Source organism: Raphanus sativus, chromosome 2 (genome assembly GCF_000801105.2).
Source record: "Raphanus sativus cultivar WK10039 chromosome 2, ASM80110v3, whole genome shotgun sequence".
Lineage (NCBI taxonomy): Eukaryota > Viridiplantae > Streptophyta > Magnoliopsida > Brassicales > Brassicaceae > Raphanus > Raphanus sativus.
The window spans coordinates 38,581,555-38,601,584 of NC_079512.1; the positions used below are offsets into that span (position 1 = coordinate 38,581,555).

The window sequence follows — 20,030 nt, forward strand, 5'->3', positions numbered from 1 at the left end:
GAATTGAATATTATCAACAAAAAACGACCGAACTAGTAAATTCTCTGGTCTCCATCTTCTCTCTTTGGTTCACACGCAAACACTCATATATATAACACATAAGCACACTGTCACTAATGCTTCTCTCTCTGTCTCTCCCCCCTTTTTCTATATATTGACAAGCTTGTGATCTATACTCTCAAGATCTGTCTGAACCGTGAGTGGATTCCTAGGAGGTTTTCAGAGAGAAATAATGGCTCCACTAAAGTACTTGTGTTTTAGAAAGATACTGTTGTTGTTGTTGCTCTTTTTCATTCTCTTTTCTTGTTCTTCTTTCTTTGTTACTTTTGCCTCATCAGAGGCTTCTGTTGACGGTGAGCTACAACAAACACAATCCTTAGATCTACATTTTAGAGTGAGAAGATTGTTGGTGAAAGATCTAGAAACAGGTGATGATGTTGAAGAAACTAGTCCTCCTGCTCGCAAGAAGAAGAAGCTTACTGATTCTGTTTCATCAACACCAGCTGGTACTAAGAAGAATCAAACCAAGCTCATTAAACCAATCTCTTCTTCCACCAAGAACCAGACTAAACTCGCCAAGACTACTATGTCTTCCAAACTCAACTCCACCAAATCATCTTCCAACACCACCAAGGCCGGATCAGACCTCAAGAAGCCCAAATCCTCAAATTCTACTTCTTCCACCAAGAAACCAGCAGATCTGTCCAAATCAAGCTCATCAAAGAACAAAACCACCACAAAAACCCAAAGCTCCAAGCTCTCTCCTCCCCCACAGAAGAAGAAAACACCACCATCCTCTTCAAAACCAGTGACCAAGCCCAAACAAGCAGAGAAAGCAATCAAACCATTCTGGCTAGACGACGAGGAAGACGAAGACTTCGTCAGCGAGTTCAGAGACCTCCCCACGAGATTCCAAAGATCACTGATCCCAGACCTAGAGAGAATCTCAACCACATCCAAAAGCTACATCAACAAAGCCAACAAAGAGATCACCAAGAACTTCAAACCTTACTTCGGCAACAAATACTCACCGACCATCGCCTCAGTAGTCTCCTTCGTCTTCATCCTCGTCCCTCTCCTCCTAGTCTCCCTCGTCTTCAACCGTTTCAAAGCCTACTTCTCCCTCCAGAAACTCCTCATCTTCATCCAAATCTACCTCTCCATCTACTTCTCTATCCTCTGCCTCTCCTCGCTCGTCACCGGCATCGAGCCTCTCAAGTTCCTCTACGCCACGTCGAGCTCGACCTACGTCTGCCTGCAGATCATGCAGACCTTGGGCTACGTCTTCTACCTCTTGCTTCTCCTCATGTACCTTGTTCTCGTATTCTCGACTGATTGTAGTTTGGGCCTTAAGGTACTGGGCTTGGCTCAGACGTTCGTGGGTTTCGCGGTGGGTTTGCATTATTACGTGGCGGTGTTTCATAGGGTGGTGCTGCGTCAGCCTCCGAAGACGAACTGGAAGGTGCACGGTGTTTACGCCACGTGTTTTCTTCTCATCTGTCTGTTGTCTAGTGCGGAGAGGAGGAAGAAAGAGTACTTGGAAGATGGCGGTGACGAAGGCAAGAAAAACTGAAATTTTTGCTTTTTATATCACTCTTTTTTCCCTTTGTTTTTATATTTAATTTCGATAAATTCGGCAAAATTTGCTGAAAATGCAATAGAAGAACACATTACTAGTGGAGGTTGGAGATATCTACTTCAATTGTATTTATAAATCAATCTATAAATGTGGAATAAAATTTCATATATTAATACATCGTAAAATATATACCAGTTTTTTAATTTTTCACTAAATTCATACATCGTAAAATTTCATAAACTTGTAACGGCGGCGAAATTAAATGTTGTTTCTCTAGATTTAACATCAGAAGTCAAAATTAATTAACGTGGGGTCCACAGAATCGTAGAGTCGACGACTTCCGTGAGAAGGGGGTACTACAGTCATTTAGGAGCTGCCGACAGAACTGAATGCTGTTGTGTGACTTGTGTCGGTGGAGAGAGGAAAAGGGCCTTTTGTTCCTTAACGTGTTGCTTGTCTGGGCCATTCATTTCAAGCCCATGTTTTATATTAAAAAAAGTGAAAAATTAAAGACAGTCGTTAAAATAAATTAAACCTAATTGAAAACAAAATTAACACCAACACATCAGATCAAAATTCTAAGTAAACTCATATTTTAATTGTCTATTTAAATTTTAAAAATCCAATAATTTCAGACTAAAAAGAAAAAAAAAGAGCTGCACAAGTTTTTTTTTCTTTGTTTTGGACAAAGAGCTGCAGATGTTGTTTTCTTGGTTTGGTATAGACATCAAGGATAGATTCACAAAAATCTTGTTCTTTCTAGTGTCGCTTGTTGGGGCTAGTGAATGTCGCTTTAGAGGACCAGTGAACAAGATGCCCACAACATATTGTTTCAGCTTTTACATTTAAGGCCCATTTGTTCCTGTAAAGCACACTCATCTCATTCACGTTCTGTCTGCTTGTAATATATTGTGTTTGGAAATATATTAATATTCAGAGAAAATTAAGGAAATTCAAATTTGAAATGGTTTGGAATATGTGTTTGAATCATGTGAAAATTCGTTGTTCAAAAAAGAAAACGAATCATGTGAAATTTAAAATAAAATAGAAAATGTTGCAAACACAGTTCTAGAATATATTATAAATATTTAAACAAATTACGAAAATGTTTGGGGGTACATTTACTTAAATGATATAAAGCCATTAGCTCAAATCAAAAGATCAGATCGGAAGAAAAAGCTTTTTCTGAAAGAAAAAAAAAACAGTTAAGAAAGAAAGATGGAGAGAAGCACGCCAGTGAGAAACCCTCACACTTCCACCGCCGATCTGCTTTCCTGGTCGGAAACTCCTCCTCCTTCTGATCACTCTTCCTCTTCCGCCGCTCGTTCTCACCAGGTTCCGTTTATTTTCCTTTGAAATGTTGTCATTTTATTTCTTTCCATTTCTAAAAAAAAAAACTGAGAGAGTTTTATTGTTCTTTATTTATTCATTTTGCAGCCGTCAGATGGAATCAGCAAGGTTCTTGGCGGCGGTCAGATCACAGACGAGGAAGCTCAGTCCCTCAATAAGCTGTAAAACATCCCACTAATCTCTCTTCTCTCATTTAGATCTACTACCTGTATCTTGATACTTGTACTTGGAGATAAAAACAAAACTCTTTAAAAGCTTTGATCTCAAGTTCTGAAAGTGATTGCCTTTTTTTTAATTTTTTAAATTGTTTCTTTGTTTGAAGTCAGTTCATCAAGCCCCACCTCCATTACATGTCAAAACCACCACTGTTCTGTAATTATCCCACTATTATCTTATGAATTGAATCTTCTTTTGAATGTTTTTTTTTATTTTTAGAAAGTGAAATCTTTCCATACCTAGTTTCTTCATTTCTTACCTATTTTGTTTTGATGGTTACAAAATGTTTGAAAGGTGGGTTTTTTTACCGGTCTTTTAACAGTTTTAATAATATATTACAGGAAGAACTGCTCAGGTTACAAGTTAAAAGAGATGACTGGAAGTGGCATCTTTACCAATGAGCCCAAAGGCGTATCTGAATCCGATTATGCTTCTACTGATCCAAAGACTGGACTTCGTTACTATCAAGTAAACTCTTTTTACTTTCTCTTATTACTACTATGTTTCAGTTTCAACGGGTATATATATACAGACTAGTGTGAAAAAACGAATTGGTTTTGTTTATTATTGTTTTGCAGCAAACTCTAAACGGAGTGAGTCAGATATCATTCAGCGCTGACGGGAATGTTTCCCCAAAGAAACCAACCACTTTAACCGAGGTTGCAAAGCAGAGAGAGCTGAGCGGGAACTTGCTCACCGAGGCAGACTTGAAGAGCAAGAAGCAGATCTCAAGTGCTAAGATCGAAGAGATAAGCGGTCACAACATCTTCGGACCTCCAACTGAGATTCAGCCTCGGTCCTTGGCTGCTGCTCATCAAGAAGCTAGAGGTAACAGAGACATGGGAGAGCCTGCACCAAGGAACCTACGCACTTCTGTTAAAGTCTCCAATGTAAGTATCTGTATCTTCTTGGCATTGCTTCGAACTGGATAGGAATCATAATATTTTGTTCCAAACAGCCTGCAGGAGGACAGAGCAACATACTGTTTAGCGAAGAGCCTGAAGTGAAGACATCGAAGAAGATACATGACCAGAAGTTTCAGGAGCTCACGGGCAACGGTATCTTCAAAGGAGATGAGTCGCCTGGAACTGGAGACAAGCAGCTAAGCTCAGCTAAACTCAGGGAGATGAGCGGGAACAATATATTTGCAGACGGGAAGTCAGAGTCCCGAGACTATTTTGGAGGTGTGAGGAAGCCACCAGGCGGTGAGAGCAGCATCTCTTTGGTCTAATAAAAACTTGTGACAGTTTGGTATTCAAAAAAAATCCAAAGCTTCTCACGTTTAATGTTCTCTTTAGAATCTTAGTTTCTTAGATGGTCCAAAACCCCTTTGAGCTTAATCTTTGTATGGATTATTGTCTTTGACTTCAAACCTTTTGGTGTTTGTCTCTGTTAACTTATTTATATGTATTTGAGTATGGTTTTCTTTTTTTTTTCTGTAGAGATTGCTTCTTCTTCTTTTTTTTCTGTAGCATAACCTCTCAAGCATGAAGCAACGACGTCGTTTGAGTAGTCAAAAAGTAATAAAAAGAGAAGCGACTTCACTGGGGATCGAACCCAGAATCTCTGGTTTCGTAGACCAGCGCCTTATCCATTGGGCCATGAAGTCTTTTGCTATTGTTGAACACTAGATGTTTTAAGTGTGTACAATTATACACTAGATGTATCATGTATGAGAAGAACATTTTGAGAGGGAATATACTCATTTATATGATATAACAGAAAAGCGCGAAGCGTGAGGTCTAACTTGTTCGTCACCTTCACTCTCACCTCACCCCAATAAAGTCTACCGAATGATATTATTTTCTTATTTAGTTAAACATTGTCCCAGAAAAACATTCTTAGAGGGAATATTGAAGTTGGATAAGATATTCAACAAGAATAGAAAAAGCCAAGAAGACAGAGATATGTGATTTTACTTTACTTTTTTTTTTGACCAAATGATTTTTCTTTCTTTTAAGAAGGTTCTGTTTCCATTTTGTGGTGGCGCACATTTTTGTCAACAGGGGAGGATCGTGTGAAAGAATCTGAAAGCTTTTTCCCACCAAAAATAGAATTAGGTTTTAAAAGGAGGCTCTCAGATAAGAACATCATGAGGAAACACAAAATTTTGAGAAGCAGCGCCGAACTTCTTAATCCCATCTCTGCTCCTCCTCCTCCTCCTCCTCCTCCTCTCTCCTCCTCCTCCTCCTCCTCTTCAGGTTCCCCAAGTCCTCCTCCTACTATATTTACTTTCTAGAGGCTTTGCTTTTGGTGTTAGTGGGATTCTTTAGGTTTTGATTGTGGGATAAAATATGATAATGCTTAGTTGCTTGCCTGAGTGTGTTTCTTAGGTTGGAGGTTAAGTTTTTGTGTGATCATTCACTGATAGCTCTTTATTCAATTTTTTTTGCTTTAAATAGGATGAGGAAGATGAGTCAAACAGAAATCAACCAGAGTCTGTCACTGAAGAGAAACCTAAGGAGAAGGAGAGCTTCTTCTTGTCTTGGTATAAACACCACTTGAGGAACTTTTATCAGGCTTTTAAGTTTCCCAAGGGATCTTCTCATGTGAAACCAGATGATGATGATGGCCTTGAGAGGAATCCCATGCAGAGTAAAGAGGAAGCAACAATAATAGTACAGCAAGCAATTATTATACCTGAAATATCAGATCCCTCTTTACTTTTAACGGAGCAGTGCAGACGTTCCCTTTATACTTCACTTCCTGCTCTTGTTCAAGGCAGGAAATGGGTTTTGCTCTATAGGTGAGAAAGAGAAACCACACACATTCATACTTCATAGTTTGATTTTCTAGATTTATCGGTGTAATGTGTGTGTGATCATTTTATTTTATTTTATTTTTTTTAGTACATGGAGGCACGGTATATCACTATCAACGCTGTATAGGAAAAGCCTCCTCTGGCCTGGTCTCAGTTTACTGGTAAACTTAAACTCAATAATGTTGGTTGAATTATGGACCTATAAGGAAGATATGATATCAATGCCAAACCAATGTTGTTTTCAGGTTGTTGGAGACAGAAAAGGTTCGGTGTTTGGTGGTCTTGTGGAGGCACCTTTGCTACCAACTGATAATAAGTATCAGGTTTGGTTCCCAAGATCAAAACTTTCTTTCTTTTTTTCAATCTAACTAGTAATTGACATTCTTTTTGTGTGTTAGGGAACCAACAGTACATTTGTTTTCTCTGATAAGTCTGGACAACCAACTATATACCGTCCCACAGGTATTGTTAGTAACTATTTGCATTACTCAGCAACATAGAGCTTCTTTTTTTCTTATAACACTTTTTTAATAATGGTTTTGCACATTGAGCAGGAGCAAATAGGTTTTACACTTTATGCTCCAAAGACTTTCTAGCTCTCGGTGGTGGTGGACGGTTTGCTCTCTATCTAGATAGTGAGCTGTAAGATTTTCCTACAAAACTCTTATAAATCATATTCCAACAACAAAGAACAAAACCAATCTTCCTTTTGATTCACTGTTTTGTAATAATAATAGGCTACACGGATCAAGTGCGTGTTCAGAGACATACGGGAACTCTTGTCTTGCAAACTCTCAGGACTTTGATGTTAAGGAAGTTGAGGTAGTTTAACTGAAAAGGAAAAGCTTCTTGAATTTCAATTTACTATTGTTTTGTTTCAGCCTTTTTTTTAACTGAACAACCATTGACATCTGTTTGCAGTTATGGGGATTTGTGTATGGCTCAAAGTACGATGAGATTCTAGCTCTCAGCAGAACAACCGAGTCTATTTGCAGGTGGTCATGATACTGGCGAAACAAGTGCAGTTATCTTTTGTAATGTTGCTTTTCTTTGTTTTATAAGTGGGTTTAAGACTCAATTTTGAATGCGTCAAGATTTTCAACTATGTCTCTCCTTGTTTGCTGTGTTCATCTTCTTGAATTTTTCAATTTCTTTGTATTTAATGTGATCTTTAAATGATACATCATCATTCTTCATATGATGATATTGACCTTGTTGTGTGTCGCAAGAACTCTGGTGAAGAAACTTTCTCACTGAGGTTGAATCACTTTCCAATATCTTAGTATATGTTTTCTCTTCCACGTGTGTGTCTCAAGAACTCTGGTGAAGAAACTTTCTCACCGAGGTAGAATCACTTTCAAATATCTTAGTATATGTTTTCTCTTTCACGTGTAGTTTTGCTTCCCCATGTCAACTTATTTGCTACCGTTCCTGTTCCCAGTCTCAATAAGCTGTTGTTTGTAATAATAGTTTTGTTTTCCCTCTCAGACAACTTTGCTATTGACTTGGTTAGGCCTAGTTGCAACTTGCAAGCAAAAAAAAAGCACTGAAACTAAACACATAAGCAAACAAAGTCAATGGTGTTTTTTTGTTTGTTTTATACTCCCTCCGTTTCATAATACTTGATGTTTTAGAGGGATAATTTTATTTCAAATTAGTTGAAGTTTTGAGATTTTAAGGCTACTTTAACTTTAGTGGAAACTGTTCAAACTAATTAGATTTCACAGTCTTTTTTATTATTGGTTAATTGATTTTAAAATTATATCTTTAAAATATTTTTATTAAAAAATATAATTTTCTCAATCTTTGTGCACTATGGTAAAACACGTTGAAACGGAGGGAGTAGAAAAAATGTTGAAACAAAAACTGAATATGTAAAAGGAGAATGGGCTGAGTGTTTACCCATTAAGACTTCATTCAGCCCATTAATTAAATGTAAAGAGGAAGAACATAAAACCCTTTCTTTTCATTTCTAACCTATCCTGAGAGAGAAAGAAGAGAAACTCCGATCAAAAATGGGGAGTCGATTAGGAAGACGAGTTGTTCATTTCGCGAATCTTCCGATCAAGCTTCTGATGCCTACGAAGCTGACGAACATCCACGAGTTCGCGCTGAAAACGATACCTTCAGCGACGAAGATCGAGATCAAGCGAGTCCTCGAGTCACTCTACGGATTCGAGGTGGAAAAGGTGAACACTTTGAACATGGACGGGAAGAAGAAGAAGCGCGGTGGTCTGTTGATAGCCAAGGCTGACTACAAGAAAGCTTACGTCACGCTCAAAAACCCTTTGTCGATCTCCAAGGATCTGTTCCCGGTGAAGTACATCGAGGAAGATAGGAAGAGTAAAGTGAAAGGATCTAGCTTTGTGGAGGAGGAAGATGATAAGAAGAGTCACTGGCTTGATCAGAAGGAGAAGAGGGAGGTCGGTGGCTATGGTAATGGTAAAAGTCGTCGCGGCGGCGGCGGTGAGAGGTCGACTTCGACGGCGAGAGCTTCTGCTGCTGCTGCTTCCGGGGCTAAGTTTCCATGGAGCAGCATGAGATTTGGTGGCAAGTAAGGGTTTTTTTGTTACTAGTCCTCAGTAGGGTTTATGACCAAACTATTATTTACCTGGGGTTTGTGTTTCTTTTTAGCTGTCGGATTATTATGGATTTTGTTTGTGCTGCTTGCTTGTTGTTTCCGTCTTTAAAAGACGAGCTTTTCGTGAATCTGAATCTTATAAGCTCTCAGAGTTTTTGTGTCTTTGGCAAATAAATTATTCAATTGCAATTTAGCAAGATTGAGTTGAGTTTATGTTCAATCACGTCAGAATCTACAAAGGTCAACACTTCATTTCTGTTAGCCAATCATTCCAAACTTTCTCTACTAGTTTAGTGGTTAGTTTTTAATTTAGGAATAAACACTTTAGACATCTTAACAAAGGTAAAGAAATGGTTGGTGGGGAACCTATGCAATTGATGCACTCGCAAGTGTTATTCACAGAAAATGTGTCGACTTATCAACATTATGAAGCTTGGAACAGAAGACTTGAGTTTTGTGGGAAAGAGATTCAAAACAGAGACAGCGAAGAAGAAAGGAGGACAGTGATACAGTTTAGACTACAAATGATTGAAGCTATTGTCTCCGCTTTGCCTCACTCTCAGTGTCAGGTAGATCAATATCAGCGTTCCAACACTTGATCTGCAGATCACAGTGAATGCATAAATATATATATATATATATATATTGATTAATTACACGCTGTAGAGTAGTGTTAGTAATACTTACAAGATGGAGAAAAGGATGACGATTTTCCTAGAATCAAACGAAGCAGCACGCTTGTATCTTCTCCACCTGTTGGTTGGTGCATCATGGCATCTCTCGGAGATAGCTTTATCTGCAACAGAATAGACTCAAAAGATTTCAGTTCATAAATACCTAAGACCGTGGCATGATGCTTTACTGAAAACATTTGGTTATCTTTTTACCAGTGGTCATGCTTGCTTGTCTCTGCAATACCTTTTGCATATGCTGTATAAAAAGACATATAAGAGTAATACATTATCTTTCCAAATGAACCAAGAAAACTAGCATATAGGTACTTACAAGAGTCTCGGACTTGAGATTTCCAAGGACTCCACCGTCGTGGGGCTCAGCACCGTTGCCTTTCTCGAGGTTAATGTCGACGACGCATGACTGGTAGGAATCAGTGCCACCAAGCAGAACATTGATGCGGTTCTGAGTCTTCTGACAGTTGAGTTGGGCATCGATGAACATCTGATTTTTAGAAGGAAGCAGAGCCTTGACGAAGCTAAAGAGAGTGAAGTGAGGGACGAGGGTATTGCCTTGGTCAGGTAAGACTGAGATAGTACACACGTCTTGTACCTAATACAAAATGGAAGTGAACTTAATCGTATTAACACACACACAATGTTCTCCAACGTCTCTATTGAGAACAATCACTGATCTACTAGTGTTATGAGCTCTCAAGTTACAAAGTGTAACCTAGAAAAGAGAGAACTCACAAGTGAAGTGTCTTGTTTCAAAGGGAATGCAGCCTCCTCCTCCTCCTCCTTAACAAGAAGAAGAGGAGAAACATCTGCATAGCAAAGTAAACAAAAGTCATGTTACTAATTAGCATATATGCTTTTGCAAATCTTAAAAATGATGGCTTATACCTATGGCGCAGTGGCTAGGCTTAGGTGGTGGCTTGAAGCTTGGATACTTGAGTGGTGAGTTACTATCTGCGAATTGCTGCTTCCTCTAAAAGAAAAGCAAGAAAGAAGCAGCCAGGAGAGAAACGAAATGAATCAAAACGAATCGCAGAGAGAGAGCCACAGAGTCTCTCTCAATTGTTCTGAATCGGACTTATCAGATTTTCCAAAATCGAAAAGAGAAACCGACACTACAAGGAAGGAAGGAGGAGGAGGAGTGGTATTAGTTAACTAACCCCTTCACCAGTGGCGGTGGCCATCGCAGCAGAGAGAATCGGAGAAGCGGTTTTTTTCAAGAGAGGAGGAGGAAGACGAAAGAACAATGCATGTAAAGAAGAAGCTTCCTCGTGACGGCAGATTCAGAGAGAGAAAGAAGAACTGTGTGGAGAGAGAGAGAGATAGAAAGTTCGAAGCAGCTCTTTATCTCTACTCCTTTTACGCTTAGGGCCCGGGCGTGATTCGCCTGTGAATGCCTTCCTTCTTCATTTCTATCTGATTGCGACTTCTACATAGACAACTACTTACATTTCCTAATCTCTTTTCTAATTCCCATACTACCCTTTATGCTTTTCTCCATTATCTCTCTCTCTCTCTCTGTCTTTTTATCCTCCTCCTGGATCGACCAGTCATGGCAAATATATTATTAACTAAACTTTGATTAGTGTTTTCATTTATTATTAATTTATTTACTACTTAGTAATACACCATAGTGTATAATGGGATCAACTGCACCATGACATATTTATTTACTCTGACAATTCTCAATGCATGTCTGCATATTCTTGTACCTTGTATGATTATTAAAGAATACTCACTGGTCTGTAGAGAGAGAGGCACTTCGTTAGTATAATTTACTATTTATGAGCTGTCCATTACATCTACTTTTCTTGTAATAATCCACATAAACAATCATTTTATACAGTTCCCGGAAACATTATGTTGAATGGTGTATTCAATCAACTGAGAGACATTAACCAACCAATATCAAATCCCACCCATCTCCATTTATTCATTTCTTCTTTTTTGCTGAAATGTAAATTATCATATGCATTCAATTCCCATGCCTGTTGCTAGCATTTTAAAATTTACTCTTGAGTAGCTAAAAAAAAATATATAGAAATATATATTGTTTTCTTTGTTTTGTTAAATTAATATATGTGATAGTAGTTCTTAAACTCTTTGAATCTTTGAAAAGTCTGGAAAATCGCAATGTGAAAATATTAATGTTTGTAGAGAGAAACATAACGAAAAGGACATGGCTCACGGGTGATGCTATTTGCATGCATCTTCTTTCTCATCTTCTCCCGTGAGCTGCTCTCTTTTGAGTTTATGTCTCTATTTTCTAGGGATTATTTGTTTATTTGTTTGTATTTTTGTTTTTAACTTTTACTCTCATGACAAAAGTTTTTCAATCGCGGGGCCCTACTTTCATTTTCAGCCCAATCAATCTTATAACGGGCTGTAAACAGACTTTAGATTTCCAATCACACCAACAACTACAGTATCAACATTTTATCTGAACCATATATACATATTTTTTTCATACATTTCATCTGAAACCTAAACAACATTCATATATAACTTGAAAACATGATATGTAAATTCTTATTCCTGGACAATGAGTTATTTGCCAGTAAACTGTACATGGCCTTTCAAAGTTTACAGGTTTCAGTTTAAATAAAACATTTCCAATTTAAAAACTCACTCTTTGGGAGAAAGAGACAGAGAAAGTCAAAACAAAAAAAGAGTAACTGTCAATGGAATTGACCTTTTAAGTCACAAACATATACCATCATTACTAATAAGTTAAAGAAAAAAAGCGAAGAAAATTCCCTTTTCTTTCTGATACAGCTTTTACTTGGTTGGTCCAAGGCTCTCATAGAACAAGATGTAACCATGGTCAGTGTTGCTGGAATACTCCTGCGACGATCCAAAGAATGTTTGCACAGCCGATTCTTCAATCATCTCCACGTTCTCATCATCAAAGAAGAGCCAATGGTTATGGCTTTTCACCAGGCTTACGTAATGGCCATGGTTCGGTCCACTTCCTACATGAACCACCACTGCAAAGAGTGAATACTCTACGTCTGTGTATGGCTCCACGGTGTTGCTCAGTTTCAGCTCCAAAGGGAAGACAACTCGATAAGAGAGCTTCTTGTAGCGGCCTAGCTGTTCCATGTACTTGAACCGTTTTAGATGGATGACTAAGATGTGTGGTGGCTTCTTGATCTTCATCCTCTTTTGTGCTTCTTGTAAGCTGCAATAATAGAATATAAATTAGGCCTCGGGTCGTAGCTAAGAAAAGTTCATTACGCGTAACAAAATCATGACCAACCTGCAGCATTTGTCACAGAAAAACTTGTCTTCAGCGTGAAGCGTCTCAGTGGAGCTGAAGTTTTTCAAACAGCTAGTAATGGAACTGTTCTGTTCGATATCAAGGCTTAGGTCTAGGAAGGTTTCGTCTCTTGCTGTCACAGTCTCGCAGCGCAGACACCTTGTCTCGTTTGTAAGTATGCCCTGTGTAGATATTTAGAAGTAAGTAAATTAGTCACACAACTTAGAAGGAGGAAAAGTGAGAGAGGTAGTTTCATAAAAGAAAAGTGACCTGAAAAATATTGTGAACCCAAGTAACAACAGGGTCTTTGTGCACACCATTTGGGAGAGGAAGTTTGGTGGGTCCGTTTGGAATCTTTTCAGGAGATGAAGATGAAGTTTTATGTCGAGTATTTGTAGATTTAGCCTCTTTCTCCAGAATGTCAACAACTTCGTTCAATAAATAGTTGAGGAATTCATGTGCATCCTACATGACAATAGAATAAAATGTATATTGCTTTTTGTAAAGAAGAAGAAAGATAACGCTTAAAGAAAAGAGAGGAGAGGAGATTGCAAAAAGCACCTGGTGCATGTAACTCCGGAACAGCTCATTCTGTTTCTTCAACCTTTGCACGAATCGCTTAGGCGCAATAACACCCGTTTTCTTCTTCTGGGAGCTTATCTACGGAATGAAATACAACGATCATACATCGTTTCCAGAGAAAATAACCAGAGAAGGGTATGGGTACGGAATATTATGAAAGCAAAATATACAATATTGCAGATAACCCGAAAATAGACACAAGACAAACACAGTCCAATGAAGATTGAATACTTGAGTTAAGAAGCATTAACAAAAGAAAGAAAGAAAGAGAGGTAAAAGTGGTTAGAATACCTGAGAAAATAAGTCAGCGAGGCAAGTCATAAGATTCTCTTCAGAATCAGCGACGCTTTTATTACTGGTATAGTATTCGAGTAACTGTTCACGAAAGGGAACACAAAAATATAGAGCCTGCACGCACCAAAGAAAGGGGATGAGAGAGATTCAACACATAGACTATGGAGTTCAGATCACACTGTTTAACGAAGAGCGAAGTTAATCAAGTAAAAAAAAATTTGTCTAGTGGAGAGAGAAGCGATTCATATACATAGCACACCAACAGAGAGCAAGATATACAATAGTAAACCTAATGAAACAAAAGCCAAAATTTTAGGAAATTTTACAGATGCTCTCTCACTAGACCGCGATAATAATAACGCCCTTCCCAATCACAGAGTTATCTACAACCTCTCAGGTTTCAAACGAGAAATCGCAATGCTACAGTTACTCAAGTTTAACAACCCCTTTTGAATCGAATTCGATGACTAAATCATATGTCACACACCATCCAATTCGAGATTCCAAGTATGGATTAGGGAGGGGACACCTGTAAAACGCTGTTGCAGTAGCAAGTGTTGCCAAAATTCTCGAAGCCGAAGTAGCGTTCTCCTTCCGGGAACTGCTCGCCCAGTGCTTTCTCCAGTTTCGACCCCGCCGCCCCCATCCCTATCTATCCTTTCTGATCCTCTCTAAAATGATGTGTATGTATCTTCTCTCTCTCTCTGCTTCCTATTCTTCGATTCGATCGGATTATTCCTCCTCTCTAAGGATCGATTTTCATTAACCAAACAACAACAACACAAAACAAGAAAAAAAAAATCAAATCTTTTTTTTTTATTTATGGTTAAAAAGGCTTAAAGCGAATCAAAGGAAAGACAATTGACGATCAAAACAAAACAAAAACAACAATTGTCAAAATTGCAGATTGCAACTCCAGAGTTATAAACTTTACGAAATTAACGTCCATCTTTTCTTTTTATATTCATCTCTACTCGTCTATCTTTTAGTATTTGTTACATTCTTATTAGGCCTTTCTTGGGCCCAGAGCCTGCTTATCATTCGGCTATAATAATTTATGAATAGTGGGCCCTATGCAAATATCATGCCTATGTAGAAACCTCCTACCAAAGTTGAGTTGGAACCGCCTGCCTTGACTACTACTGTTCAGAAGTCACAACAACTTGTTAAACTATTTTCTTTTTCTTCCCCAGTAAAATACTAGGGGAATTGATGCAGAAACAAGCAATCAAACAAGTACTGCCGTTACGAAGTGTTGAATCTGTTTTTTTCAATATACTATTCTTTATATGTACAGTTAAACAAATTTATTTGAACAAGACCAAAACTCTAGCAATAAAGTTAGGACAAATCATGTAAGCAAGTATCAATAAATAGTAGTATAGTTTAAAAATCACATGGTTTCTGAATGTGTGTTGGTAGGTTGGTAGATGGAATAAAAGTCATAGTCATTTCCCAATATATTGGTCTCCAACAGTGACCCATTCAAACATAAAACCAGTATGTATTTAAATTAAAAATATTAAATATAATTTTCTCAACTAGTTAGCAAGTTAAAGAATTAAAAAAAAAACCAACTGGTTAATTTTAGATAGTTAGTTTAGTGAGGGGTTTTTGGGCTGTAATGCAATATGGTCATGTGTTTTTTGTGGAGGATCATATAGTTGGTGACACTAGGCTCCTTCCCACCAGTTTTCTTCCTTCCTCTTCAAGTCTCTCTTTCACTATATATTTTCAAATAATCGAGTAGCTTTCTTATACATACATTAATCTATAGTAAGCAGATTTATTTGTACACCGTCCAGGATCTGATCAGTTTCTGCGACTTTATTAGTAACATTCAATGGAAGGATTAGCTATCAGAGCATCGAGACCTTCCATTTTCTGCTCTCTTCCAGGTCTCGGCGGGGGTAATCAGCAACGACCTCCAAGTGACGGTTTCCTCAAGTTTCCGGCCTCGTCGGCAGATAACAGCACAAAACTAGTCGTGAATTCTGGTTCTTTTCATCCAATCTCCGCCGTCAACGTGTCTACTCGAGCTTCTCTCACCGCAGATATTCCCGCCCTTTCAGGTAAGTCTATTCGTTTCTCTCTGTTTGGTTCATATAGCAGCAGTTCCTAAGCTCTCTTGTCGAATCTTGCTCTGTTTCGTTAGGAACGAATGTGAAAGAGGAGAGAATCAACGGAGAAAAGAAGAAGGCAGACAACATCGTATGGCACGAGAGTTCCATCTGCAGATGCGACCGACAAGAGCTTCTTCAACAAAAGGGTTGTGTCATTTGGATCACTGGTCTCAGCGGTTCGGGGAAAAGCACTGTTGCTTGTGCGCTAAGTAAAGCTCTGTTTGAAAGAGGCAAACTTACTTACACACTCGACGGAGACAATGTACGTCACGGCCTTAACCGGGACCTTACTTTCAAAGCTGACGATCGTACCGAAAACATACGAAGGATCGGTATAACCACTTTTATCTTCTTCTTTTCAAAATTTACAAATAACTAATCATGTGATGAATATTGATGAATGATCTTGAGCTTTCAGGTGAAGTGGCAAAGCTGTTTGCTGATGTTGGCGTCATTTGTATAGCAAGTTTGATATCTCCTTACCGGAGAGACAGGGATGAGTGCCGGTCGTTGTTACCTGAGGGAGATTTCGTGGAGGTACATTAACGTTATATATACCTTATTATAGTATTCATTTAAATTTTCATTATAAATAAACGTTATAGTATTGATTTAAAAACAAATGTTTAAACTGGTTTAGGTTTTCATGGACGTTCCTCTTTCTGTGTGTGAGTCAAGAGATCCAAAGGGGTTGTATAAACTCGCGCGTGCCGGCAAAATCAAAGGTAATACAATACTACTATTACTTTTTCAAAAATATTGACTTTGTAAAAACAGTCTCTAATTTACGAGTAATAATATTCAAATATTTTTCTTTAGTCTATATGGGTGTGTTTTCTAAACTCAAAGTAGTACTACTAAAAAATGTATAATCATTGATTTTTCTTTATCCAGGCTTTACTGGAATCGACGACCCTTACGAGGCGCCACTGAATTGCGAGGTTAGTTACGTTTCTTCAAATGATGTAAATGAAGAGTTTTACACGTAAAACTTCTAATATGTTATTGATGTATGTATGTATGATTACAGGTCGTGCTCAAACACACAGGAGACGACGTTTCTTCTTCGCCACATCAGATGGCTGAAAACATCATCTCTTACTTGCAAAACAAAGGTTACCTTGAGGGTTAAGTCAAGTCCGAAAGATATCAACGGCAACGAATCCCCCCCCCCCCCCCCCCCCCCCCCCAATTTGTCGAATCTAATTACAGTTTTATAAATGGTTACATGTTTGCTTGCTCTGTCTAGTTTACTCAAAAGCTTGAGACCTGACTTCCTCTCGCTTCAATTCATCATACTATTATTTGTTTCTTGAATTCTGTTAATTGAACCCGGATGAACGTCAGATATATATATATATATATATATATACATACATCTTATGTCATCGACTGTTTGTATAATTGATATCGATTAAATGGACTTTGTTGTATTTACTTTATCTTAAATTACTCATTAACTTATATATTTGATTTGAACTCAACCCGTGTGGATACAACCAGAGTCAGACTAATATTATGTGAACAGATCTGTTGAGAAAACCTGTCTACTGTATGTTAACTCGGTTGGACTTGGTGTAAGCTAGTAATTAATTCTTGTAAGTTTATATGTTTTACTATAAGTTTTAGTTAAAACCATGAAGTTTAAAATACATAACTACGGGTTTCTTGGTTTTGTACATTAAAGGTACTAATTAATATCTAAACAATCTGTTGAATAAATGACCAAAACAATATAACATTATAATTTGAATTTTCATAATGTTAATTCTGAAAGGCTTTTAAATATCTATGTACCACTGTATGTCTTTTGAGATTAGGAAAAATATATTTATCAGGGATAAAGATGTTTTCCTATAATAAAAAATAAATATCAGGTTTTTGAAGCTAATATAAAGATGAGTCCAAGAAATTATAAATTTATCATTCATATACTTAATATAAAATTCTAAACGGATATTTACCGCAAGGTCCACAATAGCACTAAATGTGTTCTTCAAAGTTAATTCATGTTAGTTCATAACACATAAAAACTTGAAATAATGAATTAAGGAAAAAGAAACAATATTCTGGCATTTCTTATGTAATGGAATGGAGGTAGTATTTTGCATATATTGTTAAACTCATTATGATATAATTGTAACATTATTTTGTAAGGCTGTTTAGTTACCACTTATAACTTTGCAAAATGTGTATATATACGGTCAGTTAATGTGGCAAACTCACTGTTGTGTGAATATGATCTTTGTGGAACGTGAATATGATCTAAGAATTCATCCACTCATCAACTAAATAATTTGCAAACTGCTATATATTATTTGGAACTAGCATATTAGATCCATGAGTCATGAGTGAATCTGGTTTCAGTGAACGACGTGAATTTGAGAAATTCGACAGGTGAAGTTTGACGGATGGCGCACGTTTTTTAATATCTGCATGCATATGTGTGTTTCACAAATATGAAATAACTACCTTGGTTGTTGGCAAGGACACGGCAGGCAATCCACGTGATTTAAGTTGAATATTAACCTTTTTCCCATCATTATGATTAAACATATATTTATATATTAATCATACAAACTGATAATTCAATTAGCTATTTCATCCAAGTGGATATAGTGGTGCTCTCCCAAAAAAAAATTATCAGAATATTGTATTGAGGCCTTTTTAACAAACCTTCAAAAAAAAAAGATTCAATACAATATTCCGATAAATTTATTGTTGTATTGAATCTTATAAATTTACTCCCTTTCTCCGTATCAAATGGTGTTTAGAAAATTTTATTTTGTTTCATGAAAAAAAATATTCTCATTATTCAAGATAAAATTTATTGTCATTTGGAAATTTATAACCAATTATAAAATATTACATTTTTATTGGTTGAATTTGTTGTAAGTGGAAAATGCACACAATTAAATATAATAGAAGATAAATTAAGTGACAATAAAATTAACAAACACTGTTTGCTTTTATTAGGACTCTCTATGAATAATCTTGTTACATTTTACACAACTGGTTAACATCCTAACAATTGTTACCAAAATATTCTTGATTTACCCAACTTATGTTTATCTCATGTCTATTACGTCAGCCTCTGATTCATAACGATTCAAGAACACCAAAAAAGACTTTCACCCTTCCTCTATAATAATAACCTCAGTGTTTTGTTGATTTTTCCATCTGACTCTTTGCTCTTTTATTGTGATTACCATATTCCTAAAACCTTACTCCAAGAATCTTCAAAAAAAAAAAACATGCGTATAGACAACATTCAATATTAATAAGTACATTTTTCTTTTATGGAAATATACTTTTTTATTTCTCCAAAGTATAAACTTAATCACCAAATTTATTTATTTATTTTATTTCCACGGTATATATTTGTTCCTCAAATCTAATTTACTCTAACTCAGCATTTTGCATCTACATGGTCTCTCCCACTCTTCATGCATCATGGAACTCTGTTTGACACCAACTACATCGACAACTTCGCCGAGGCATAAACCACATGTTTATCATTTTTTACCTCGGCTTGTTGTATCCACATGGTATTCCCACTCTGTATGTACGTGAAAATTATGAGGAGTTACTTACACAATCAAATGCACGACCCATTTTTTTTGTTTTTTGAGAAAAATATTGTTGAAAGGTGTGGCGCGTAAAAAATAGATTCTTAAAAGATATTTTGGATTAATTTTGTTGTTGATAATGAAAAAGAATCTGGCTATTAAAGAATCAGGTAGGTACTAGTATCAAAGACCACGTGTTTAATATCTTCAAAACTTTTGGTACGTTGTGTAAAGTTACTAAGTTTTTGTTATTTTTGTTAAGAGCCACTTGAGTTTTTTTTTTTTTTTTTTTACTGAAAACTTGACTTGTTATTGCATTTGTACTGTTGCATCTCTAATAAACCAACCCCTTTCAATATGGGTTTAAACTTTTTTTTGTAACTGACATATGGTTTAAACTTTACACCCTAGTTAGCCTTTTCAATGAAAAAAATCTTCACACAATTTTTTCTACGGTTTTCTGTTGAATTTTTGTACGAATAGGGTACTTAAAAGAGATGAATAACTCTAGATAACAATCAAATACGTTTTACTTTTCCAAAATTACCACAGATTGAAATAAATATCTTACACTTTTTATTTAAGAAAATTTTCGTATGACTATTTGTAAAAAACGAATTGCATTTATATTAAATTTGTTTATTGTAAGGAAATATAATCATGATTAACATGGCTAAGAAAACAGTAAGTCATTCAAATACGATATGTACGTATATATGTAAGAAGTGAACATTTTGAAAAAAGAACATATGATTTATTTTACAGTTTTTATCGGGGTATTTTACGTATTTGGATTTGGATATCTATCAGCTACACAGGCATGTCAGTATTTAGGCACGCATTAGATCATGGTTTGCCTGGGTGACTTATGCATGCACTGATTATAGTCATGACTCATGAGTAAAATACTCTTCTCTAACTCTTATGTTAACTGTTCTTATTACCACCTTGTGATTTTAAACTTTGCTCGAGAGTCCGATCTCTCTACAAACATACACTGGGATTCATGCACGCAAGAACATATCGT

The 20,030-nt window shown here is 36.7% G+C and overlaps 7 protein-coding genes and 1 non-coding gene across 9 annotated transcripts; 5 read left to right on the forward strand and 3 right to left on the reverse strand.

Annotated features, from left to right (window-relative positions):
- On the forward strand, window positions 1-1,756 carry LOC108843158 (uncharacterized). The gene has a single exon (XM_018616271.2). The coding sequence runs from the start codon at window positions 233-235 to the stop codon at window positions 1,571-1,573; it is 1,341 nt and encodes a 446-aa protein (XP_018471773.2). The 5' UTR covers window positions 1-232; the 3' UTR covers window positions 1,574-1,756.
- Window positions 1,757-2,726: 970 nt separating this feature from the next.
- Window positions 2,727-4,575, forward strand: LOC108821924 (uncharacterized). The gene is made up of 5 exons (XM_018594919.2): window positions 2,727-2,914; window positions 3,017-3,090; window positions 3,487-3,613; window positions 3,724-4,035; window positions 4,104-4,575. Exons 1-5 carry the CDS (start codon window positions 2,798-2,800, stop codon window positions 4,374-4,376), a joined length of 903 nt encoding a protein of 300 aa, XP_018450421.1. The 5' UTR covers window positions 2,727-2,797; the 3' UTR covers window positions 4,377-4,575.
- A 106-nt stretch (window positions 4,576-4,681) lies between these two features.
- On the reverse strand, window positions 4,682-4,754 carry TRNAR-ACG (transfer RNA arginine (anticodon ACG)). The gene has a single exon. It is a non-coding gene; the product is annotated as a tRNA-Arg (tRNA).
- A 685-nt stretch (window positions 4,755-5,439) lies between these two features.
- On the forward strand, window positions 5,440-7,153 carry LOC108839598 (uncharacterized). Its single transcript, XM_057004380.1, has 8 exons — window positions 5,440-5,469; window positions 5,548-5,891; window positions 5,995-6,067; window positions 6,152-6,229; window positions 6,305-6,368; window positions 6,461-6,548; window positions 6,644-6,728; window positions 6,828-7,153. Exons 1-8 carry the CDS (start codon window positions 5,440-5,442, stop codon window positions 6,909-6,911), a joined length of 846 nt encoding a protein of 281 aa, XP_056860360.1. The 3' UTR covers window positions 6,912-7,153.
- Window positions 7,154-7,870: 717 nt separating this feature from the next.
- LOC108843510 (uncharacterized) lies at window positions 7,871-8,680 on the forward strand. The gene has a single exon (XM_018616724.2). It carries the CDS (start codon window positions 7,922-7,924, stop codon window positions 8,462-8,464), a length of 543 nt encoding a protein of 180 aa, XP_018472226.1. The 5' UTR covers window positions 7,871-7,921; the 3' UTR covers window positions 8,465-8,680.
- Window positions 8,681-8,841: 161 nt separating this feature from the next.
- Window positions 8,842-10,690, reverse strand: LOC108843509 (uncharacterized). The gene is made up of 7 exons (XM_018616723.2): window positions 10,337-10,690; window positions 10,065-10,149; window positions 9,912-9,985; window positions 9,493-9,771; window positions 9,375-9,417; window positions 9,175-9,283; window positions 8,842-9,087 (listed from the first exon to the last, which is right to left on the reverse strand). Exons 1-7 carry the CDS (start codon window positions 10,358-10,360, stop codon window positions 9,006-9,008), a joined length of 696 nt encoding a protein of 231 aa, XP_018472225.1. The 5' UTR covers window positions 10,361-10,690; the 3' UTR covers window positions 8,842-9,005.
- Window positions 10,691-11,772: 1,082 nt separating this feature from the next.
- Window positions 11,773-14,221, reverse strand: LOC108821982 (ubiquitin carboxyl-terminal hydrolase 3). Of its 2 annotated transcripts, none has more exons than XM_018594995.2 (6): window positions 13,841-14,221; window positions 13,309-13,425; window positions 12,997-13,095; window positions 12,706-12,900; window positions 12,436-12,617; window positions 11,773-12,357 (listed from the first exon to the last, which is right to left on the reverse strand). In XM_018594995.2, the coding sequence occupies exons 1-6, from the start codon at window positions 13,955-13,957 to the stop codon at window positions 11,955-11,957; spliced, it is 1,113 nt and encodes a 370-aa protein (XP_018450497.1). In that variant the 5' UTR covers window positions 13,958-14,221; the 3' UTR covers window positions 11,773-11,954. The 2 variants fall into 2 exon arrangements, with proteins under 2 accessions (XP_018450497.1, XP_018450505.1); XM_018595003.2 differs by lacking the exon at window positions 13,841-14,221 and adding an exon at window positions 13,799-13,822.
- A 597-nt stretch (window positions 14,222-14,818) lies between these two features.
- Window positions 14,819-16,876, forward strand: LOC108828428 (adenylyl-sulfate kinase 2, chloroplastic). Its single transcript, XM_018602127.2, has 6 exons — window positions 14,819-15,383; window positions 15,467-15,766; window positions 15,853-15,971; window positions 16,075-16,159; window positions 16,329-16,375; window positions 16,465-16,876. The coding sequence occupies exons 1-6, from the start codon at window positions 15,155-15,157 to the stop codon at window positions 16,564-16,566; spliced, it is 882 nt and encodes a 293-aa protein (XP_018457629.1). The 5' UTR covers window positions 14,819-15,154; the 3' UTR covers window positions 16,567-16,876.
- Window positions 16,877-20,030: the final 3,154 nt, after the last annotated feature.

Bases quoted from the DNA above. Each gene is read 5' to 3' on its own strand.
- LOC108843158 (XM_018616271.2), top strand. From the start codon at position 233: ATGGCTCCACTAAAGTACTTGTGTTTTAGAAAGATACTGTTGTTGTTG.
- LOC108821924 (XM_018594919.2), top strand. From the start codon at position 2,798: ATGGAGAGAAGCACGCCAGTGAGAAACCCTCACACTTCCACCGCCGAT. The intron at 2,915-3,016 runs GTTCCGTTTATT...TTCATTTTGCAG, and splicing joins CCGCCGCTCGTTCTCACCAG to CCGTCAGATGGAATCAGCAA. The intron at 3,091-3,486 runs GTAAAACATCCC...AATATATTACAG, and splicing joins GCTCAGTCCCTCAATAAGCT to GAAGAACTGCTCAGGTTACA.
- LOC108839598 (XM_057004380.1), top strand. From the start codon at position 5,440: ATGATAATGCTTAGTTGCTTGCCTGAGTGT. The intron at 5,470-5,547 runs GTTTCTTAGGTT...TGCTTTAAATAG, and splicing joins TTAGTTGCTTGCCTGAGTGT to GATGAGGAAGATGAGTCAAA. The intron at 6,369-6,460 runs GTATTGTTAGTA...CACATTGAGCAG, and splicing joins AACTATATACCGTCCCACAG to GAGCAAATAGGTTTTACACT.
- LOC108843510 (XM_018616724.2), top strand. From the start codon at position 7,922: ATGGGGAGTCGATTAGGAAGACGAGTTGTTCATTTCGCGAATCTTCCG.
- LOC108843509 (XM_018616723.2), bottom strand. From the start codon at position 10,360: ATGGCCACCGCCACTGGTGAAGGG. The intron at 10,150-10,336 runs GTTAGTTAACTA...CTTTTCTTTTAG, and splicing joins CCACCGCCACTGGTGAAGGG to AGGAAGCAGCAATTCGCAGA. The intron at 9,772-9,911 runs GTGAGTTCTCTC...ATTTTGTATTAG, and splicing joins TGAAACAAGACACTTCACTT to GTACAAGACGTGTGTACTAT.
- LOC108821982 (XM_018594995.2), bottom strand. From the start codon at position 13,957: ATGGGGGCGGCGGGGTCGAAACTGGAGAAAGCACTGGGCGAGCAGTTC. The intron at 13,426-13,840 runs GTGTCCCCTCCC...TGGTGCGTGCAG, and splicing joins ACTGCAACAGCGTTTTACAG to GCTCTATATTTTTGTGTTCC. The intron at 12,901-12,996 runs GTGCTTTTTGCA...ATTGTCATGTAG, and splicing joins TCCGGAGTTACATGCACCAG to GATGCACATGAATTCCTCAA.
- LOC108828428 (XM_018602127.2), top strand. From the start codon at position 15,155: ATGGAAGGATTAGCTATCAGAGCATCGAGACCTTCCATTTTCTGCTCT. The intron at 15,972-16,074 runs GTACATTAACGT...AAACTGGTTTAG, and splicing joins CTGAGGGAGATTTCGTGGAG to GTTTTCATGGACGTTCCTCT. The intron at 16,160-16,328 runs GTAATACAATAC...TTCTTTATCCAG, and splicing joins GCGTGCCGGCAAAATCAAAG to GCTTTACTGGAATCGACGAC.